The sequence below is a fragment of the Emys orbicularis genome, chromosome 4, assembly GCF_028017835.1.
Source record: "Emys orbicularis isolate rEmyOrb1 chromosome 4, rEmyOrb1.hap1, whole genome shotgun sequence".
Lineage (NCBI taxonomy): Eukaryota > Metazoa > Chordata > Testudines > Emydidae > Emys > Emys orbicularis.
This window is the reverse complement of record NC_088686.1, coordinates 68,689,941-68,711,582: the sequence shown is the minus strand read 5'-3', so window position 1 is coordinate 68,711,582 and position 21,642 is coordinate 68,689,941. Positions and strand designations below refer to the sequence as shown.

Below are 21,642 nucleotides of genomic sequence, written 5' to 3'. Positions count from 1 at the left end.
TCCTTTTTAAATTCCAGGAATGGTGCAAAACATACTGCAGTATCACACTTGTAAATGGTAGTGTGTTCAGGCATTTCTGTAGTACATAGTAGTATTTTTAATTATTGTGATTTACTTTGTGGTTTTGTAATATCCCCTCTGACTGAGTTGTTGTAGAAATTCATCTGACCAGTCTGCATTTAACCACATCTGATATTGCCCTATTTTTCCAAAACCCACATTCCCATGGGTTTAGAGGGCATGCAGTGAAGAAAACTGTTGTAACTTATTGCAAAATCCACTCTTAGTTTGTTTTACTTCACATTGGCCTTCTATCTTTTAGTATCATGTTGTACACTGACAGACCTCATAAAATTCTCAGTCCGCCACAAAAAAAAGAAAAGAAAAGAAAACCCCAGAGAGGTTGGTTGTGGCAGGAATGTGAGAAGACCAAAATTATATCAGCTCTCTTGGAAAAACAGGTCTATAGAGTAGTAGAAAGACCTGTATGATTTTCCACAAGCTTGGGCGGCTACAGTATCTGAGTTCTATTCCTAGCTCTGCCACAGATATATTGTGTGAGCTTCAGCAAATTGCTTATTTTCTGTGTTGTGTGCCTCAGTCTTGCCCTACGTAAACAAAAATGCAATCACAGGAAGAATGGTGGTATTCAGTTACTTAAGTTAATGTCCCCACACCCTAAATACAGCTGCAAGTATTATGCACTTTTATTACTGTTCCCCTATCAGCTGTGATATAAAGTGAGGGTAGTATCTCCTTCACTGTGGTGTTGTGAGGCTAAATTAATTTTGAGATCCATAAGTGGAAGGTGATTAAAGATCGTCTAGAAATGATGGTGGGTGATGACTTTGTTTCACAGCAAGGGGTGCAAGTTCATTTCATAGTTAAGGATACACATACTGGAATCCTTCCCCAAATGCTATTGCCATATGTGTAGTGCAGAGCTTTGCTCTCCCTCCACCCCCAAAAGTGATCTTTGGTTTTGGATCTCTTCAATAGGTGACTGTAGCCATGCCTGCTACCAGTTACAACAAAAGTTTTGTAATGACCAGGTATCTTTCATATACGGTATCATTTATATAAACTAACTGAAAAAGCAATGTTTCTGTAATGGATCACTAGTAATATAAAAATTATACTAAAAATGCATCCTTTGAAACACTTGCCACATTGACAGAATTAAAACCACTGTTCATTATTTATACTTGGATTTTGTGTTTTACTTTTGGTACTGCTCTTTATGGTATGTCCCTTGATCTTGGAAAATGAAAATTGACTAATCACACCCATTTTGGTTTAGTGAGTTTTACTTTTCGGTTCTCAAGTAGCAAAATGCTACTGTTGATTCAGTTAATACTCCAGGAGAATAAAACTTTTCATGGAGAATTTCTGAAACTAAACAGATTTTTTTTCTTTCTATTTCTCTCTCTCTCTCATATATAGATACAGAAATATATTCAATACTTAGGAGCATCCCTGCACAACCCAACCATTTGACAAGGTACTGCATGTTTATGCACTACCCTACAATAAACTTAGAACTGCTGCATCCCACCACACATGAGCTACCCTGCAATTACCTTGTGGGTGCTCGTGTGACAGTTTCTAGCTATCAGGGTAGACCTGAGCAGGTAAGTGTTTTCCTGCCAACAGTGTTCTATGATTAAACTATATACATGCTGCTATTTCCTCTGAGTAATATTTAATTATTTTTTAATCAAAATAATGTTAATAGTACTTTACTCATTCATAGGGCTGTAATGGCAATATCTTCCTGTTACCCACAGTATTACCAAGCCTAAGTGTTCAAAAATGCTGAATCAGGTCCCTAACCACCTCCTGATTTTAATTAAAGAGTGTTTCATTTTTATTTTTTTATTTGCCTTCTGGCTTTTGAGCTTTTTACAGTGCATTTGAGTCATGGTTTTGTTTCAAGCTTTTTCTCTGTAACCATGAATGCTATTCATTTTATTGATATATATATAACAGTAGAGATTCTCTTGTAATTACAAGACTCCAGAAGTTGGTACTTTAAGAAAACATCAAAGCATGTGAGACACAGCATTGCCAACTATGACAATTTTATGATGAATCTCCTCTTATACTCAGATTGTAAGCATTAAGCAATATGTTTGTACAGTGCCTGGCTCAGTGGGACATGGCACCAGGTGCTTAGGCATGTTGTGAAAAGGCCTTTAATCTAAGTTGTCCAGAGTAACAAGTCCAGCTCAGGCTTTTAAATAAAACTGTTTATGCAAGTCAGCAAAAATTGGAAACACACAGACTGGTACAAACTGGGTTGTTAAGGTTTAAATAACTGTGAGTGAGAAGGGATCTTCAAGTCTCTGGTACAGTAATCATAGATATGTAGAGCTGGAGGGGACCTCAAAGTCATCAAGGCGCACCCGCTGCACTAAAGCAGGATCAAGTATCCCTAGACCCCTCTGTCAACCTATTCTTAAAAATCTCCAATGACGGATTCCACAGCCTCCCTTGGAAGCCTATTCCAGTGCTTAACTACCCTTATAGTCACAAAGTTTTTCCTAATATCTAACCTAAATCTCCCTTGCTGCAGCTTAGGACAAGAAGCAATGGGCTTATCTTCAGTGGACATGGAGACCAATTGATCACAGTCCTCTTTGTAACAGTTCCTAACCTATTTGAAGACTATTAGGTCTGTCCTCAGCCTTTTTTTCTGAAGACTAAACATGCCCAGTTTTTTTAACTTTTCCTCATAGGTCAGATTTTCTAAATCATTTATTTTTTTGTTGCTCTCCTCTGAACTCTCTCCAGTTGGCCCACATCTTTCCTAAAGTGTGGTGCCCAGCATCAGACACCAATACTCCAGCTGACACCTCACCAGAACTAAGTAGAGGAGGACCTCCCATATGACACTCCTGTCAATATACCCAAGAATGATTATTAGCCTTTTTTGCAACTGCATCACATTATTGACTCCTTCCATTTGGGAACCAGTATAACCCCCAGATCCTTTTCAGCAGTACTTTCACCTAGCCAGTTATTCCCCATTTTGTAGCTGTGCATTTGATTTTTTTCTTTTCCTTTCCAAGTGCAATACTTTGCACTTGTCTTTACTGAATTTTATCTTGCTGATTTCAGACTATTTCTCCAATTCATTATAGTGTTTTTTGAATTTTAATTCTGTCCTCTTAAGTGTTTGCAACCCCTCCCAGCTTGGTTTCATTGCAAACTTGATAAGCATACTCTCTGCTCCATTATACATGCCATTAATGAAAATATGTTGGCATGACAATAAACTGAAAGATTAGAGAAATGGGAGGAAATGTTTACAGTTTAAAATATTGAAATATGTTTTGATTGGTTAATGTTGACCAACTGAGGTTGCTACCCCTTATTGCATATTGACTGTGGGGGTTGGCATGGTTACTAAATGTGAGGAGGAGGGATATGTGGACTGGAAGGTTCCCACTTCAACTGTCTCCTGGTAGCATGGTGTATTGCCACCCTTACTTCTGCACTGCTGCTGGTGGCGTCACTATCTTCAGAGCTGGGCACCTGGCCAGCAGACACCGTTCTCCAGCAACCCAGCCCTGAAGACAAAAAAACAGAGAACCACTAAGTTACAAGAAATTTGTCACATACGGTCACATCACATGATTGGGGGGGGGGGGGGAATTCAACTGCGAAATGCTATAGAGAACAACAGATCTTCCTGTACATTGTAAAAGGCACCACTTCCAAGAGCTTGTCTCTTATATCTGCTCTATCCAGCTGGTTTAATACAATGGCATGAGAAAGTATCATTTATAGATTTCCTTTCCTTCTTGCTGGTCTGTTATTGCAGAGTTAATATTTTAAAACAAACAAACAGGATAAAGACTTATTGTACCCATTTTGTTTTTGTATTTGTAATTTACTTCCTATTGTTTTAAATCTAAAACAGCAGTATACTCTTTCACACATTCCTGTAAAATAGGATGGACGCTGCTTCATCTACTACAGGAATTTCTAGTATCCATAGCTATGGAATTAGTCTGGCAAGAAATTAAGGCTTAAAAAACTATATTCACAATAACCAAACAGAACACAGAACATTGTTACAATTGTATAACTTAGCAACTTCTGGGTTAGCTAAAAATATATAAACAAGTGCAAAAACTGTGCCATAAGGGATATAAATTTTGGACTTGGACATACATTGTCTGCTATTAAACAGTATTTACAAAAATAATTTGATTAGGCTAATCAGTATTGCAAAAGCTGATTCCAGTGCTTATTCTGAAGAAATTATCTTTATTAGGAACTAATTTGTTGGGAAATTACTCCTGTGAAAACCTGTACATTGTAGCTTTAACAGTATTACACATCTGCAATGTCTGTCAGGGAATCAGCAAGAAAACCATGCTTTATTTCACAATACGTGCTATACATAGCCAACAGGAGTCTGACATATGTGATTTTATTTGAGGATACAAAGACTATATGGTAGAACACAGAATCATTCGTTATTCCTCATAACAGAAGCAAAACATTAAAATGTTTGTAGACAAATCAATACAAATATAGAGCTGCTCTAAAACTCTGAACAGCTGAGCTATAGCAGGAGCTGGGGACAGATCCTGCAACCTTCATGAATTCAATGGGACTTGGGTGCTGGGGGTGCAGCAGTTCCTCCTGGTTTGAAGTAGTAATAACATCTAAATACATGGTAATAGCTTTCAGGACTCCCACTATAAAAATTGTTCCAACACCTATGCAATGGGATTAACTGTATGAGTAAGGACTCCTTGCAGAGTAAAGATTTCAGGATCAAATCTGTGGCTCCTGCTGATAGGTTTCTGAAGGCTCCCTAGAATAAAGTAAGGGAAAGAGAAAACCCAGGAAGACAGAGGGGGAGATGGACCCATCTTGTGCTAGTGCAGAGAAGCTGAGAGTTAGTAGTCACTGATAAAACTGAGTGTGATTTGAGGCATCTAATCTGAGGTGTATGTCTGAAATTATTTGTAAAATACAAAATAACGATGAGTAACTCCTTGTCCCCTAACCTCTGCACTCATGTGGGGAAACTGACCTGGATGCACAGAGCGCCTGGCATTGCTGCTCACTCCCCCCGTCGAATGTTGCTGAGTGCCCCTCCAGGGGGCTGGGAGGGGGAGAGTGAGCAGCAATGCCAGGTGCTCCAGGTGTTCAGGTCAGTTTCCCCACTTGGGCTACATCAGGGGAGGGCAGGAGAGCAGCTCCTGATGCTGCACAGCCCAGGTGGGGAATGTGACGTGGATGCACAGAGCATGGGGCATTGCTGCTGGCTCCCACTGTCCCCTAAAGGGGTGTGGGGAACGTGTGTGGGGGGGAGCAAGCAGCAATGCCAGGCACTCTGTGCATCACTGCTTGCCCCCCAAACATTCCTCCGTGAGGAGGAAGCAGGAAGAAATCTGGGTGACCCCCATGCGTTTCTCCTTCCCCCACCCCCAAACTCTGCCCATACGCTTCACTCCCTGCTGTCAGTCACTGCTGTGGGTGTTCCCCTGCCTGCCGGGAGCGCACACCTCTGCGCTGCATACAGTGGTCCCTTGACCACAGCGCTCTGGGCAGTCACCCACAATGCTCACCCCTAAGGCCAGCAGCCCTGCTAGTGGTTTTCAACTTTTGGTGCACAGACCATGTCTAAGTTTTCTGAAGGAGTCCGACCTCCATTTGAAATTTTTTAGGGGTCCGCAAATGAGAAAAGGTTGAAAACCGCAGCTGTAGAGCAGTAAAGGTTTGTGCTGCCTTTAGCTAACCAAAGGGTTGGCAGGGTTGGCAGGCTAAGGGGAAGGATTTCCCTACACCCCCTGGGTGTACACACACACCCAGATTTCCCCTGCACACCCCCCCCCCCCCGTTGTCAACTAACTGTATGCAGTGTTGCCAATTTAGTCATTGATTCAAAATTTGAATTGAAATTGAAACACTAATACACACTTTTAAAGCATATACAGCAGTGGTCACCAACCCGTAGATCGCGATCAACTGGTCAATCCTGGAGCCTCTGCCTGTCGATCGCGATCTGCAGCCACTAAAAGTCTGGCGGCGCAGCAGGGCTAAGGCAGGCTTCTATTGGCCGGGAACGGGGAACCGCAGCCAATGGGCGCTGCAGGGGTGGTGCTTGCAGGCAGGAGCAGCGCGCGGAGCCATGTGCTTCTCCCCCCAGGGGCCGCACGGGTGTGGTGGCCACTTCTGGGAGCAGTGTGGGTCCAGGGCAAGCAGGGAGCTTGCCTTAACCCCACTGCACCGCTGCCTGGCCTGAGCCCCCTCCCGGAGCCAGCACCCCATGCCCCCTCCTGCACCCCAAATCCCCTCCCGTAACTCTGCCCCAGCCCTGATCCCCCTCCCGGAGCCAGCACCCCATACCCCTACTGCACCCCAACACTCTGCCCCAGAGCCCACACCCCTTCCTGCACTCCAACACTCTGCCCCGGCCTGGAGCCCCTTCCTGCACCCAAACTCCCTCCCAGAGCTTACACCCCTCACCCCCTCCTGCACCTCAACCCTCTGCTCCAGGCTCAGCCTGGAGCCCCTTCCCACACTCTGCACCCCTCGGCCTGAGCCCAGAGCCTGTACCCCCCCCAAACCCCTGCCCCAGCCCAGTGAAAGTAAGTGAGGGTGGGGGAAAATTTAGTGACGGAGGGAGGGGGGGGATGGAATGAGCAGGGTGAGGCTTCGGGGAAGAGGTGGGGCTTTGGGGAAGGGACAGGGTAGATCCTGGGTTGCACTTAAATTCAAAATGTGATCTTGTGCGTAAAAAGGCTGGAGATTACTGATATACAGTATATGATAAAATACTTGTATCTGAAAAAGTGTAATAGGTTTGAAAGGTATGAACAAAGACTAGCTTCCTTACACAGCTGTTTTTTTGTTTGTTTGTTTTTGACAATGTCAGTGCATTCGTTTTGGTGATGTTGGACAACTTTATAATTTCAAATTATGATTTGTAAGCAAGGTCTGAATGAGCGGGAGGGGTGGGCTGAGGGGGGGAGTGGAGGGAAGTCTTCAGGACCAGACTGGATTTACATGAACACACTTACTCTGCCTAGGTATCCAGCAGACAGAGCTGTGTTGCCCACATAATCAATTTTGGCTGGTGTTGGGTTACAAATCACTTTAGTATTGAATGTGGGGGTAATGAAATGTTGTTATCCTTATTGTATGAGTAAAGGGCATCAGAACTGTACCTAGCCTGTCATGATTAAGGGGGTCACCCTCAGTGATTAATTTTTGCCAAGTCTGAGCCCCTGGCACATCTAGGTTTGGCAGTTCATAGCCCCGGGACCTCTGGGATTGCCACATCAGTTATGAAAGTCAAAAACTTGCTTAAGCCCTGGCACCTAATAGCTTGAGCCTCGGCACCTCTTTCATTACAAATTAAGCACTGGTCACCCTCAACTGAAATGCATTCACTAAGCAAGGGGTTTGGATGGCAGATCCCAGTGGAGAGAGAGAGAGGGTGGGGACAGGTGTTTTGCTTGGTGGTGTGAGCTCTGCCTAAGCGTCACAGGCACTATTTGATCTGCTCCCATCCCCTGTTTAAAGATAGGGCTGATTAGGCTCCACTGAGAGTTTTTTGTTTTAAGTGACCACTAGAGCTGAAATCACTAATAATTAGGTATAAGTGCTTAGACCTGCTGCAGGACAGCGTTTCTGTGGAAGACCATGCCCAGCCTGCACTAGCAATGAGGTTCCCCCAGAGAGCTGATACCGCTGATTGCTGGGTGGAACCTCAGGAGACTGACTCACCAAGGTCACAGTGGCAGGCGCCAGAGAAGGTGATGGCGCAGGGTCATCGGTGATGGAGCAATGGAGTGAACTGAGCATGACGAACAGCGGCCAGAGCGAGCAGCGAGTGGCTGGAGGAACGAGCAAGGTGCCTTCACCCCCCCCCCACACACCCGCCAGGGTGGGAGGTGAAATCACGCAAAAGCACCTCTGAACTCTGGGTGTCCATTGACCAAGGACAACAACTATATGTGGGGGGCTGTCAAGGCTGTATCCCCACTTTGAACTTTAGGGTACAAGTGTGGGGACCTGCATGAAGACTTCTAAGCTTAACTACCAGCTTAGATCTGGTCCGCTGCCACCATTTCCCACAAGCTAATTCCCTTCCCTGGGAAGCTTTGAGAAACCTTTCACCAATTCCCTGGTGAATACAGATCCAAACCCCTTGGATCTTAAAACAAGGAGAAATTGATCCTTCCCCCCTCCTTCCTTTCACCAACTCCTTGGATCTTAAAACAAGGAGAAATTGATCCTTCCCCCCTCCTTCCTTTCACCAACTCCTGGTGAATACAGATCCAACTCCCTTGGATCTAAAAACAAGGAGAAATTGACCCTTCCCCCCTCCTTCCTTTCACCAACTCCTGGTGAATACAGATCCAACTCCCTTGGATCTAAAAACAAGGAAAAATCAATCCGGTTCTTAAAAAGAAGGCTTTTAATTAAAGAAAAAGGTAAAAATCATCTCTGTAAAATCAGTATGGAAAATAACCTTACAGGGTAATCAAACTTAAAGAGCTCAGAGGACTCCCCTCTAGTCTCAGGTTCAAAGTACAGCAAACAAAGATAAACACTCTAGTAAAAGGTACATTTACAAGTTGAGAAAACAAAGTAAAACTAAGACGCCTTGCCTGGCTTTTTACTTACAAGTTTGAAATATGAGAGACTTGTTTAGAAAGATGGGGAGAACCTGGATTGATGTCTGGTCCCTCTCAGTCCCAAGAGCGAACAACCCCCTAAACAAAGAGCACAAACAAAAGCCTTCCCCCCCCCCCAAGATTTGAAAGTATCTTGTCCCCTTATTGGTCCTTTGGGTCAGGTGTCAGCCAGGTTACCTGAGCTTCTTAACCCTTTACAGGTAAAAGGATTTTGGAGTCTCTGGCCAGGAGGGATTTTATAGTACTGTACACAGGAGAGCTGTTACCCTTCCCTTTATAGTTATGACAGGGGCGGTGGAGGGAGAAGGGAGAGGCATGTTAAAGGAACATTTATTTGTTGGACTATATTTTAGTGACTTTGCTCCAGAATGCTAGATTTGTGACTGGGAAACTTATATAAATATACATTTCCTAGAAGGCCAAGATTTTCAGAATGCTTTATTTGACAAGATCATTATCACATATCATCGCTGACTCAAGAGGTCATTATCTTGGGGAGTTTCTGTATTAAATATTTTTATTTTATTATATATTATATATTATAATTACTTTTTGCATAAGAACATAAGAATGGCCATACTGGGTCAGAACAATGGTCCATCTAGCCCAGTATCCTATCTTCTGACAGTGGCCAATGCCAGGTGCTTCAAAGGGAATGAACAGAACAGGGCAAATATCGAGTAATTAATCCCCTGTTGTCCACTCCCAGCTTCTGGCGAATAGAGGCTATGGACACTCAGAGCATGCTGTTGCATCCCTGCCCATCCTGCTAATAGCCATTGATGGACCTATCCTCCATGAACTTATCTAGTTCTTTTTTGAACCCTGTTATAGTTTTGGCTTTCACAACATCCCCTGGCAATGAGTTCCACAGGTTGACTGTGTGTTGTGTGAAGAAGTATTTCCTTTTGTTTATTTTAAACCTGCTGCCTATTAATTTAATTGGGTGACCCCTAGTTCTTGTGTTATGTGAAGGAGTAAATAACACTTCCTTATTCACTTTCTCCAGATCAGTCAAGTGTTAGAAGAAGGAGCAGGTTGACCCAGAGGCGGATTTGAGTTCAGGCTTCTTTATTGCGATACTTGTTCGCCTCAACCCAATTGTCAAGTAAGCACTGGATTAGTTACAGCACACTCTTTTTATTTAAGTTAGTATGTAAACGCCTACATCTGTTACAACCCCAAAAAACCCTTATTAAGTAATAGAAACACCCATACTATGATTATACCCACCCCTATTGACTGATTACAGCATTACACATATTATACACACATTTTTACCTGGACAATACATTTCTTTGCAGTAATTGGTTGCCACAAGTTCCCTTAATCAGCAGTTCTCTGTGGAGGGAGGGAGGGGCCATGAGCAGTTGTCGTTTATGTAGCTGGGAAAGGAAGGGATGGGGAGATAACACTTCTTTACACAAAGGTATCCTTTAGACAACTACATTCCTTATGCAGCTGCAACATTTATTTATCCCCCAACAAGCTGAATGGGAGGGTGAGGGATGACACCTATGTATCAAGCGAAGAAACGGTGCCTGCCTGTGCCTCTACTCCCTAATACCATACCAGCACACCAGCAGTCTCCCTGGTCTCTACTTAACCCTTACATATCCCAACATCAAGATTTTATAGACCTCTATCATATCCCCTCTTAGTGGTCTCTTTTCCAAGCTGAAAAGTCCCAGTCTTTTTAATCTCGCCTCATATAGAAGCTGTTCCATACCCCTAATCATTTTAGTTGCCCTTCTCTGTAACTTTTCCTACTCCAATATATCTTTTTTGAGATGGGGCAACCAGAACTGCATGCAGTATTCAAGATGTGGGCATACCATGGATTTATATTGTAAAAGTGGAGGAGCTTGGTTTGCCAGACTGATCAGCAAACCAATGCTGACAACCTATGTGAAAAGGCTGCAAAACACCAAGCCTCGGGACTACCTAGACATGCAGAAAACTTTATAAGCCAGTCACTGTCAAAGCCTATTTTAGAAGTACTTTATGAGGCTGTTAAGAATGCTGGAGAGACAACACAGTTTATGCAAACAAACATGGCTGTCACATCATACTTTCTATTTAAGCAAAAGATACCAAACACTACAAACTGGAGGCCAATGTTAAGTGTATTGTCACTTGTTAGTTGGACACTGGTTCTGACTAAGCCCGGCAAATGCTCACTATCTTTCTGCAAGAAACTCAACGGACTGGTTAGAGGCATGCAGTGCAACTGTGAAAGACTCACCAGTTAAAAAAGTGAAGGACTCTCTCACTGCATTCAGAAAATGTGCATACATGGCTGACGAGTGCACCGATGCAAACTGGCATCAAGTATTAAGTCACTGGGTACATTATCTTGATGTCAGTGATAGGCCAGTAGATGCATTTCTAGATGTTCAGGTTATAGAAGAAACATTGGTTGCATCTGTGACAACCCACATTTTAGAAGAGTTAAATGCTTGTAAATTGAACCCCAGACAGATGGCTGCTTGTGCATTTGATAGAGTTGCAAACTGCTCTGGAAGACATAGTGGAGTAAAAGCTTTGCTCAGAGAAAAGTGTAACCCTAATCTCTCCTATACACACTGCAGAGGCCATCTACTCCAACTAGCACTAGTATGAGCTGCAGAATCTTCAAAAGACATTAAAAAAACATATTTAAATTTCTTCATATACTCTTTTTTTCAGCAAGAGTCCAAAAGGACTGAACGTCTTGGAAAAAATAGAAGATACACTGAGGCTGAAGTTCAAATGAGTCCAACCTAAGAACACCTGCTGGCTTTCTCATAAGCGATCCTTGGCTGTTGTCTTAAAATTACTGCAACCATTATTATTGGCTTTGGAAAGTATCTACCAAGATGGGATGGATCTAAGTAGTGAGGCTGGCGGACTACTTTTGCTACTACATTCAGTGTATGTGTACACTTACTGTGGATCGACACTGTGGTGATCGATCCATCGGGGGTCGATTTAGTGGGTCTAGTGAAGACCCGCTAAAATGTCTGCAGATTGTTCTCCCCTCGACTCCGGTACTCCATTGGAATGAGAAACATAAGGTAAGTCGACAGGAGAGTTTCTCTTGTCGACCCAGCGTGGTGTAGACACCGCAATAAGTCGACCTAAGCTGCATCGACTCCAGCTACGTTATTCACATAGCTGGAGCTGCATAAGTTAGGTCGACTAAATGCCGGAGTGTAGACCTGCCCTTAGAAAGGACAATTGTCATTCTCCCTCTTGAAAGTCTACTGTTGAAAACACTGGGGTCATTAAACAATGCCATCCAGGCATCTGCTACAACAGTAGTAGATCTTTGTCCAGTAATAGAAGCTACACTTGGATCAATCAGAGAGAGAGAGAGCTATTGAAAACATACTGGAAGAAGCAAAGACTTCAGGTCAGAAATTGACTAATTAAAGCACTTCTATTGACTCCTTAAGTGAAGAGGACAAGAAACATTTGTTAAGCCATCTGAAAAAGTACACAGACTTGATTCTTATAAATCTACAACAGCAACCTTTGGATTCTACTGAACCTTTACAGAGCTTTTGCAGATGCCTGTCTTATAAAACACCGCCAGTTTCATGGAGTGAGGGACTACCAGCAATGGGGCTGCTATATGATCAGGACAGAATAGAGAATTTGAACACAGAGTGGAATATCATACAACAAACGAATGAAAATTTGACTTCAGCTTTTTCTTTATCATCACTAGTGGTTCAGCCCAAACTTTGTATTATGTTTCCTACAATGAAAGAAGTAGGAATTTATCTCTTTCTACTCCCAGTCCCAACAGCTACAGTTCAGCGTTCTTTTTCCTCATTGAATATAATTTTGTGTTCTTAAAGGAGTCACCTTTTGCCTGATCATGAGCATATCATGAAGGACTGGAAGTACTGGACACATAAGAAGCCACCAACGCTGAATGCACTGCATTTGATAAGTTTCAGAAGTTCATTAATAGAGTTGTGCAAAAGTACAAGAAACCAAGAAAGATGTAGCGCTAGGTTTCAGAGTAGCAGCCGTGCTTCATAGGAGGCTTGGCTTTGTGTGATGATTTTAAAATATGAGTTAAACCTAATAAAATGGTCATGAAATATTTTTCAGTTTTTACTAGGGTGCCATACAGCGCACCTTTGCCCTCATGATCTGACCCTTCATCAGCTGCCTGCCACCCCTCCCATAGATTTAAACACCCCCACCTAATTTCAATTCCTGGGGAAAACTCCTCCACCCCTGGGCCTCTGCCCACCTTATGGCGGTGACCAAGGGGCCCACGACACCCTCTTGTCACGCCCTGCCGGCAGCTACTGCCAAGTGGCTCAGGCACGGGGAGACGTGGGTACTGACCCGGCTCTGCTGCATGGTCTCCGGGCCGAGGCAGGCGGCAGCGGCTGCTCCCTGGCTCAGAAGTGCTGTTCCTGCCTCCACGCCGCACGGGGGCGCCCCAGGCGAGGCGGGCTTTGCCGGGGACGCCGCTCTTTCAAGCAGCGCTGCTCGTTGTCACTCCCTGGCAGCGGGCGTCTCCAGCCGCAAAGGCTGCCGGTCCAGAGGCGGCGCGGGGGTGGCCCGGACCTAAGATGGCGGCGGCGTTGGCGGGGAGGAGGCGGCGTTGGTGGCCGCGGACGTGCGGGCTGTCGCGGGGTGCGGGCGGGACGCGGCTCTGGCCGGGCTCGCAGGGCGGATAGAGCGGGGCCAGCGCGGCGGAGCGGGGCCGCTATGGGCTCCCAGGCGCTGCAGATCCTGCGCCAGGGCGTGTGGGCGGCGCTAAGCGGTGGTTGGTACCAGGACCCGCACCAGGGCGTCGGGGTCAACGCGCTGCACCTGTATCTGTGGCTCTTCCTGCTGGGCTTCCCCTTCACTCTCTACATGGTGAGTGCGGCCCCCACCCCTCCGTGCTCGCGTGCGGGGCAGTGGCTGCGTGTGCGTGGGGCGCTTCCCCCCCACCCCTGGGGCCGGGGTCTGCTGCCCCCGAGCTCTTCGGCCTGCTCCTGCTCCACCTGGGCTGAATCCGAGCTGAAGCCTTGTGAATACCCCAGCCGGGGGGCTGGGAGTGTACGGCCCCGTCCCTGCCAGCTCCTGCGGGGCCCTTCTTGCTTAATTTCAGTTATGGTTAAAAGTCCCGGGGGGAAGACGAGAGAGACCGCTTGGATTTACTTTAAACTTCCTGCTCTTTCTGTGGTACCCAGAGCCAGCGAGATGCTCTCCTGTGCCAGTTTAGGTAATAAGGGCCTGAATTTCCTATAGCTACCATAGAAATGTCAAAGATGAGACAGAGTCCTTAGGTTTGTAATGCACATCTGAATTGGTTTAAACTGATGGTTGCTGTTATAATGGCCGAGAATAAAAGTTTCATATATTATAAATTCCCACAGTTATAGAGCAGCAGACTGGGACTAAGGAAGCCTGGCTTCTGTTCCTGGCTCAGCTTCTGGCCTACTGTGGGAGACGTTGGGCAATCACTTTACCTCCCTGTGTCCTAGTGTTCCCCATCTGTAAAATGGGAATAACATGGCTTATTTCCTTGTTAAAGTACTTTGATTAAAAGTGCTATATAAGACCTAGGTGGTGGTGGTGGTATTATTATTTTATTTTCACATAAACGTTTTCTTTGTCCTCAAGAACCTTTAGATGAGACCTTGACCATGGTTTTGTGTGGTCTAATTGCAAAGATTCTTTGGCTCATCTCTTAAAATTAGAGGATATGCTTCAAAGATCATAGTCTAAAGGTCCATTCATATATTGTGTGTACTGTGTGCTGTCTGCTCTACTGTGTTATAATAGTAAGGGAAGGCATTCTTATGCCTTGCAGCTTGTAAGGTACTTTGGGATCCTTGGGGGGAATAGGTGCTGTAGGAATATAATCTGCTATTAAAGGTACCTTTCTATTTAGCATCTTGTTTTGGTTTTAGGTTTTTTTAAAAGACTGACTTACAAATCTAAAAGCTCCTCTTAATTTTTGATGACCCTTTGTTTGTTCCCCCTTGCCCTCCATCCAAAAAAACCTTTCTAAATGTTAATATGTTGTGTTTTGGGTTGTGGGAAGGAGGGCAGGCAGGCTGGCCGTGTGTAACTTCCCATTGTACACTACTCACCACTTTTAGCATCAAATTCTGACTTGTATGTCATCTGCGAAACAAATTAATATTTCAGCTCATGGATTTCTCAGCAGTTGTACAGTGTGATCACTTAGGTGTGACGTGATTGGTCTCTGGCACAGTCAGATCTAATCTGCAAGTGTGGGAAATCAAGATGCTTTGACAACGTAAAGCAGAAGCTGACTTGTGAAAAATGTATGTGGATTAGTGAATGAGTCCCCAGGGTAAAACCCTGTGTGAGTTTGTAACGGCAGGCAAACTAGAGGTCATAGGTCAGGCTGCTAGATTCATTAGCAAACACTACAGTTGGTGGAGGAGGAGGGTAGACTCAATATCGGTAATTAGAATATATTAAGAAATTACTTAGGTGGAGGAATCATGTAAAATTTTAAGACTACAGCCCTTTGAGATTACCTCTCCTTTTGAATTTCGGTGTTTTTTGGAAAATGAAAATGGCATTGCACGTTATTGAAACATAATACATTCCTGGCAAGGAAACAGGAGGCTGTTAATTAACAGCTGCCTCTCTTTTTAAAAATCAAAAACAAAACTACAGTGTGTAATAGATGAGCAGTCTAATCCAGTTTACAACTAAATGGATGCTGTATTGGGAATCTGTTTCCATGTAAAGGCAGGAAGAGCCTTTCGGAGTCTTCTGTTGAGGTGCAGCTTGTTGGAGTTTGTTCTGTCCTGCATTTTTATGGTAATTTCCTATATCCAGTCATGCTTGACAAAATAGCTTATTTAATTAGTAGCACCCCTAGGGCTTGCCATAAACATTGTAACAAACAGCAAGATGTCAATTCAGGAAACTCCTTTGGAAAGGATCTTCTGTCCTTTTCTGATAACTGATGAAATTGGAGTAAACACTTGAATCTTGTGCAGCTTTTGCAGCAGGAGTTGGTGCTTTAGGGGTCTTTGCCTTGAGTGAAATTTTAAGCACTATTTCTGCCTATCTATGTGCTTTGATACAAAAGAAAGAAAAAGCAGGCAAAAAACAAACAAACAAGCTGTTTCTTTTTGAGGTAATTAGAAAAAAATTCTCCATTGCCCTGGACAAGAAAAAGATGCAACAACAAATGACAAATGCTCCGAGAATAAGTAGGAAGATTAGTCACAAGTTAGAGCAGATTGAATCATATTTGGCTGTTTTCCCTTTTCCACCCTTTGCCGTTTTTAAGTGTTGTCTAGACATAAACTAAACAGACAGAATGACTATGGTCATCTTATTCCTGAATGTCTCATTTATTTATTTATTTATTTATTTTAACATTTACTGTTGATATTCTGGAACTGTATCTTTGCAGGATTTGCGCAGTTAAGCAACATTTGTTAAACATCCCTGGAGGAAGCCAGGATTTTTTTGTTTTTTTGGAGTGTGGCTCATAACTATGTGTAGGAGAGGATTTCTAAACTAGCTTCAAAGTAGTTTTTACTGACAAACAGCCTATGTTATTTTTAAAACAAAGATGTCAAATGCTAGGAGATCTTATTACATTTAACTTTGTAAAACTTCATGTGTTTTCCCACAGTAGGAAATTCTAGGAACAAATTCCCACTTGTTTTGCTGCGTTAGGTTAGCAACGGTTGGGACATATTTCTAAAATACCCTGTGGTAGGAAGGCCACAAAGTCCCTCCAGTGCTTTGCTTGTAGCAAGCTCTCTGAGGGTAAAGGTGACTTAAGTTTTTATAATCAAGTTACATTCAGTTGTAACTCAGTTTTTAGGCAAGAAATACTTTATCTGAGCGGATGCGCCTTGTCCTTCAAACTAGTAAGTTCAAATATACCTCCATTGTCTAAAGATGTAGTTTGTTGTACCAAAAGTCTGTGTGAGTGTTTCAGTTTCTTTAGCATCAGCTGCTAACATATTCTGTTCCCAGAGATGTAGAGATATTCAATGATCAGTACACATACAGAAGAAAGCAAAACCATGTTAATTTCAACTCTGTTAGATTCCTGCGCCTCAATCCAAGTATATAGGCCCATTGGCCCATGCTCCCTCCTGGAGACACCACATGAGGCAGGAACCTCCACCTACTGTAGGAGGGAGGCTGGTGGGGGGCAAAGAGGGCTGGGCTGGGCCCACCTTCACCCTCTTCCCCCAGGGGCACCACAGAGACAGGAGCTCTTCAGACTCCCTGAGAGGTGGAGACAGTGGAGCTGTGCCACTGCAGCATTTTAAATGTATACAAGCCCTGAGGCACAGGAAGGGGAAGTGACTTGTCACAGCATCATCTAGCAGGACATGCCAGAGCCAGGAGTAGAACCCATGTCTCTTGAAATGAATATTATATAAATCCTAACTGTTATTCCAGTAAATGTAGCATTCAAATCACTGCCCACATTATTTTAAACTCACCACTCCCCTATCCAAAACAAACAAACAAACAAGCACTCAGAAATGAAATAGGGTGAAATCTTGGCTTCCCTGAAGTGAATGGGAGTCTTGCCACTTACTTCATTGGAGCCATTATTGCTAAGCGTGGGACATGTTTATGGAATATGTCCGTATCTATAATGGCAAGATCTTTTTAGATAACTGGAATCGATATAATAGCCAGTCATACATAGGTCACTTAAATGTAATGCAATGTAGAAGTGTGATATGGTAGGACCTTTTTAGACAAATAGGTATGGTTCCATGATTACAGCCAGGAAGCCTAGGCACTGGAATGCGTTTCAATGAGATGTTTTCCCTGTGACTTTGCGCTTACTTTCTCTAAGTGGTACTTAATGTTTTGTTGTTGTTCCCAACTAGATTTGGTTTTTCAGAAAATCCCATTATTCCTACTCTTTATAGAAACTTAACAGTTGAGGTCATAAATACATTATACAAAAAAGAACTAGATAAATTCATGGAGGATAGGTCCATCAATAGCTATTAGCCAGGGTGACAGGGATGATGTCCCTAGCCTCTGTTTGCCAGAAGCTGGGAATGGGCGACAGGGGATGGATTACTTAATGATTACCTGTTCTGTTCATTCCCTCTGGGGCACCTGGCATTGGCCACCGTCAGAAGACAGGATATTGGGCTAGATGGACCTTTGATCTGACCCAGTTTGGCCGTTCTTATACTTAGAGGATGTCTTCTCAGGTTTTGAGAAATGCAAGTCAAAAACCTGGAATTATCTTGGGCTTAGGCCCAGCTTTTTTTTGTGCTTCAAGTATTATCTATTCTTTAAGCTTTAAATAAAACTGACAACTAGATGCAACATACAAAATGTGGGACCTTGCTTCTTGCAATGAATATTATTGCAGTGTCTTGTTCTACAGGCTTTCTAAAAACATTCAGTATTGACTCCAATTTGGTCAAACTTTAACTCAAACTGTAGCACTGTGCATATTACTGCAGAGGAAATGTCATAAACTTCCTGTTAAATCTCCTAGGACACCCAAATGCTTCAAAGTCAGAAGTTCTTAAACAAATATTTTTTCAGTTTGGATTGCCTGAAGCTCCAGTATTGGCTGTTCCTAAACAGAGGTAGAAAACTTTATGGAGAAATCTTTAGTTGAGCACCCCGAATTTGCATATTGTGTCTAGCCAGTATTAAAATATAAAACTTTTGCTGAGTTGAATTAATTCGTAAATTTAAAAAGCTCTTCTCCACCTTACATCTAATGAACAAGCAGTTCTTGCATTTTGTCTACTTGATCTTTTGATGTATATCCTACCAACAATTAGTCCCTTTAAGAGGCAAGTCAGTTTCTAGTACCTGCTTATGATTTTTATCTGTACCACATACTAGAGCTACACAAATATTGTAGAATAAGAGATGTGCAACAAACTCATGAACAGGATTTCTCTGAGGTTTAAAATAAGATATTTATACAAAAGAGGCAGAGTGACAAAAGCTAATAAAACTAATCTAATCTCTCTGAAGTAGCACCTTTGTTTCAGTCACAGGTGAAAGTGAGGGCTTGTCTACACTGGCAATTTACAGAGCTGCAACTTTCTCGCTCAGGGGTATGAACACCTCCTCTCCCCCCCACCCCCCGGCAGCAAGTTTCAGTGCTAGAGCTGCGCCACGACCACATAAGGCACGTTAAAGCGCTGCCGCAGCGGTGCTTTAGCGTTGCCAGTGTAGACTAGCCCTTAGTTGTGAAGTCATTGTTAGACTTCATCAAAATTTGTTCTCGTTATAGGACCATAATGAATTAAGCCCAACTGGCAGTCTTCTCAGGAAAGGCCCAGGATTATAATTAAAATTTTTATTAAAGTAAATGTTTAAAATCAAATTTACACAAGTTAAGAGGGAAGGTACTGTACATCTGGGGTCAGGCTTGGGTTATGAGGGATTACAAGTATCGGTTACAAGGTTCACGAGATACATACATAGCACATAACCAGCATCGACCCAGATTGGGGTGCGGGAGTTTTTAAAATATCAGTGGATAAGTGAGCTCGGGTACACTACCGCTGGAATGTATTTAGAGTCCAAGTCAGTATTGGTGTAGCGCATAAGTACATGGGTGGGGTGTGTCCCTTGGTTCATCAGGGAAGGAAGGAAGTTTATTTCCCGGACTGGCGGTCTCGATTACTCGACCTAATACTGGCGGTGTCCTGTGATGTGCTCTGTGTATATGTCTCTAGACTACCTGATGGTATCGGACACCATGAGCTGGGCATAGCGTTGACCAACTCCGCATGCTTTCAGCACCGGCTCGTTGTGGGGGTCCCACGCACCCAGGGCTCCCATAACTAGGGCGTGGATCTGGACCTTGTAGTCCTGGGCTCTCAGGGTGTCGGTCAGCGGGGTGTATTTCAGCACCTTCCGAGCTCGGTCCTCGTGGAAGGCCGGTGACCTGTTTTTGAATGGTACCGTGACGTCCACCATGAGGATCTTCTTCTTTTCCGTGTTGGTCACAACGCTATCGGGTTGCAGTCAGCTGTCCGTTCCGGGGATAGTACATGTGCTTGTAGGTCAAGATGAAGTTGCAAAATTGTGAGTGTGAGATCTGTGCAGGAAGGCTCATGCAATGCCTGTTTCCATCAAGCATGGCTTTAACCAGTATAAGGCATTTTTATGAGCACTACTGTTCAAACTTTAAGAATTGCTATGCAATGTAATAGTTATGAGATAAAGGATATCTGTGATGATTGGATTCTATCAGACTGAAATAGACCATCTTAGTTATCACATTTGGTCATGAAACACAAACTTCTTGTCTTCACCTCATTTCAAATATATAACTTTCTTCCTTGGCTAAATGTGTTTAATCCAGTGGTCTCTGTTACTGAGAAACCTTAAGTTAGTTGCCATACGAATGGCCATATGGGGGCAGAAAAATGGCCCATCTAGTTCAGCATCCTGTCTCTGACATTGGCCAGTACCAGATGCTTCAGAGGGAATGAACAGAACAAGACAATTTCGAGTGATCCATCCTCTGCCATCCAATCCCACCTTCTGGCAGTTTGGAGTTTACGGACAGCTGGAGCATGGGGTTGCATCCCTGATCATCTTGGCTAATAGCAAATAGGTACATAAACTGATCTATTTTTTTTTTAACCCAGTTATACTTTTGGCCTTCCCAACATGGCAATGGCAACAAATTTCACAGGCTGACTGTGTTGTGTGGAAAAAGTACTTCCTTCTTTTTTTTTTTTTAAACCTGCTGCCTATTAATTTCACGGGTGACCCTCAGTTCTTGTTTTATGTGAAGGGATGTGTAATACTTGCTTACTCACTCAATCCATACAATTCATGATTTTGTAGACCTATTGTATTTCCCCCCCTCCCCCTATAGTTAGCTCTTTTCTAAGCTGACCAGTCCCAGTCTTTTTAATCTCTCCTAATGATTTTCATTGCCTTTCTGCACACCTTTTCCAATTCTAGTATATCTTTTTGTGATGGGGCAACCAGAACTGCACCCAGTTTTCAAGGTGTGTGAGTACCATGGATTTTTATAATGGCATTACAATATTTTCTGTCTTATTATCTATCCCTTTCCTAATGGCTGCTAATATGAACCAATAACTTGTCCTCTAATTCAAAGTAGAAAATGAAATGTATTTCCCTATGGATCCTGCTTCTAAGATTTGTTTGGCTGATCTTTACAGGCCTGCTTAACCAGAAGTATATTTAAGTCTGGCACAGGCACAACTATTTTTTTTCCCCCCAGGGCTTCAAGAATCTAGCTCAAAAGTCAAGTGTATTGGCTTTGCAAATCTATTTTTACAAGTAGTCTTTTTCTAACTGAACAAAAGCACTGAATTCCGTGGCGTGGGTTAATTGATCAATAGATTATGATAGTGACGTGTTAGTGATTATGATAGTAGCTTCCTTAAAGTAATTTCTGGATAAGTTTATTGAAAACACTTAAATTTTGATATCTTGGCCTAAAACTAAGTTCTTTCTTTCTCTTGCCTCCACCACCCAAAAAAAACCCCAAACAAACAAAAAACCCACCACTTTGGACCTCTACCTAAGCTACTCTGCTTCAAACAAGTTTAAAATATTTTGAGTTAATGAATCAATTTCATGGTAAAATTTTCTTTTTGACTTGTTTTGTTTTGTTTGCAAACATTCAAAGCGAGTTTATCAACCACACCTCTAACTCCTGTCTTGCTCTAATTGGGACCTGTTGATGCTTGCAGTTACAGTTTAAAGTTCTTGTGGCATCATCACTACCAACATGTATGTAAATAGGAAAAGCTTGTATCTGTTCCCTTGACTAATTACTTACTGGTAGGAAGTTCCTAACTCCTCTGCTGATTCCAGCACCTCTTACTGCTGCTGAAGTTCTACTGGGTCTGTTAAAGATTTATAGAGCTTCAGCAAGAGCAACGAGGCAAGTTAGAAGTCAAAAACTTGGGGGTGGGAAAATACAAGTTAAAGAATAACAAGCAAAAGTAACTTCATTTTTTTTTTTCCCTTT

General features: G+C 43.1%; 1 protein-coding gene across 2 annotated transcripts in view; it reads left to right on the top strand.

The window, feature by feature from the left end:
* Nucleotides 1-13,385: 13,385 nt before the first annotated feature.
* The window catches only part of PCNX1 (pecanex 1), a 130,991-nt gene continuing 122,734 nt past the window's right edge, over nucleotides 13,386-21,642 (top strand). For both annotated transcript variants that reach the window (XM_065404495.1, XM_065404494.1), the window contains exon 1: nucleotides 13,386-13,538. In XM_065404495.1, coding sequence (XP_065260567.1) covers nucleotides 13,386-13,538 — 153 coding nt within the window. The remainder of the gene's footprint in view (nucleotides 13,539-21,642) is intronic.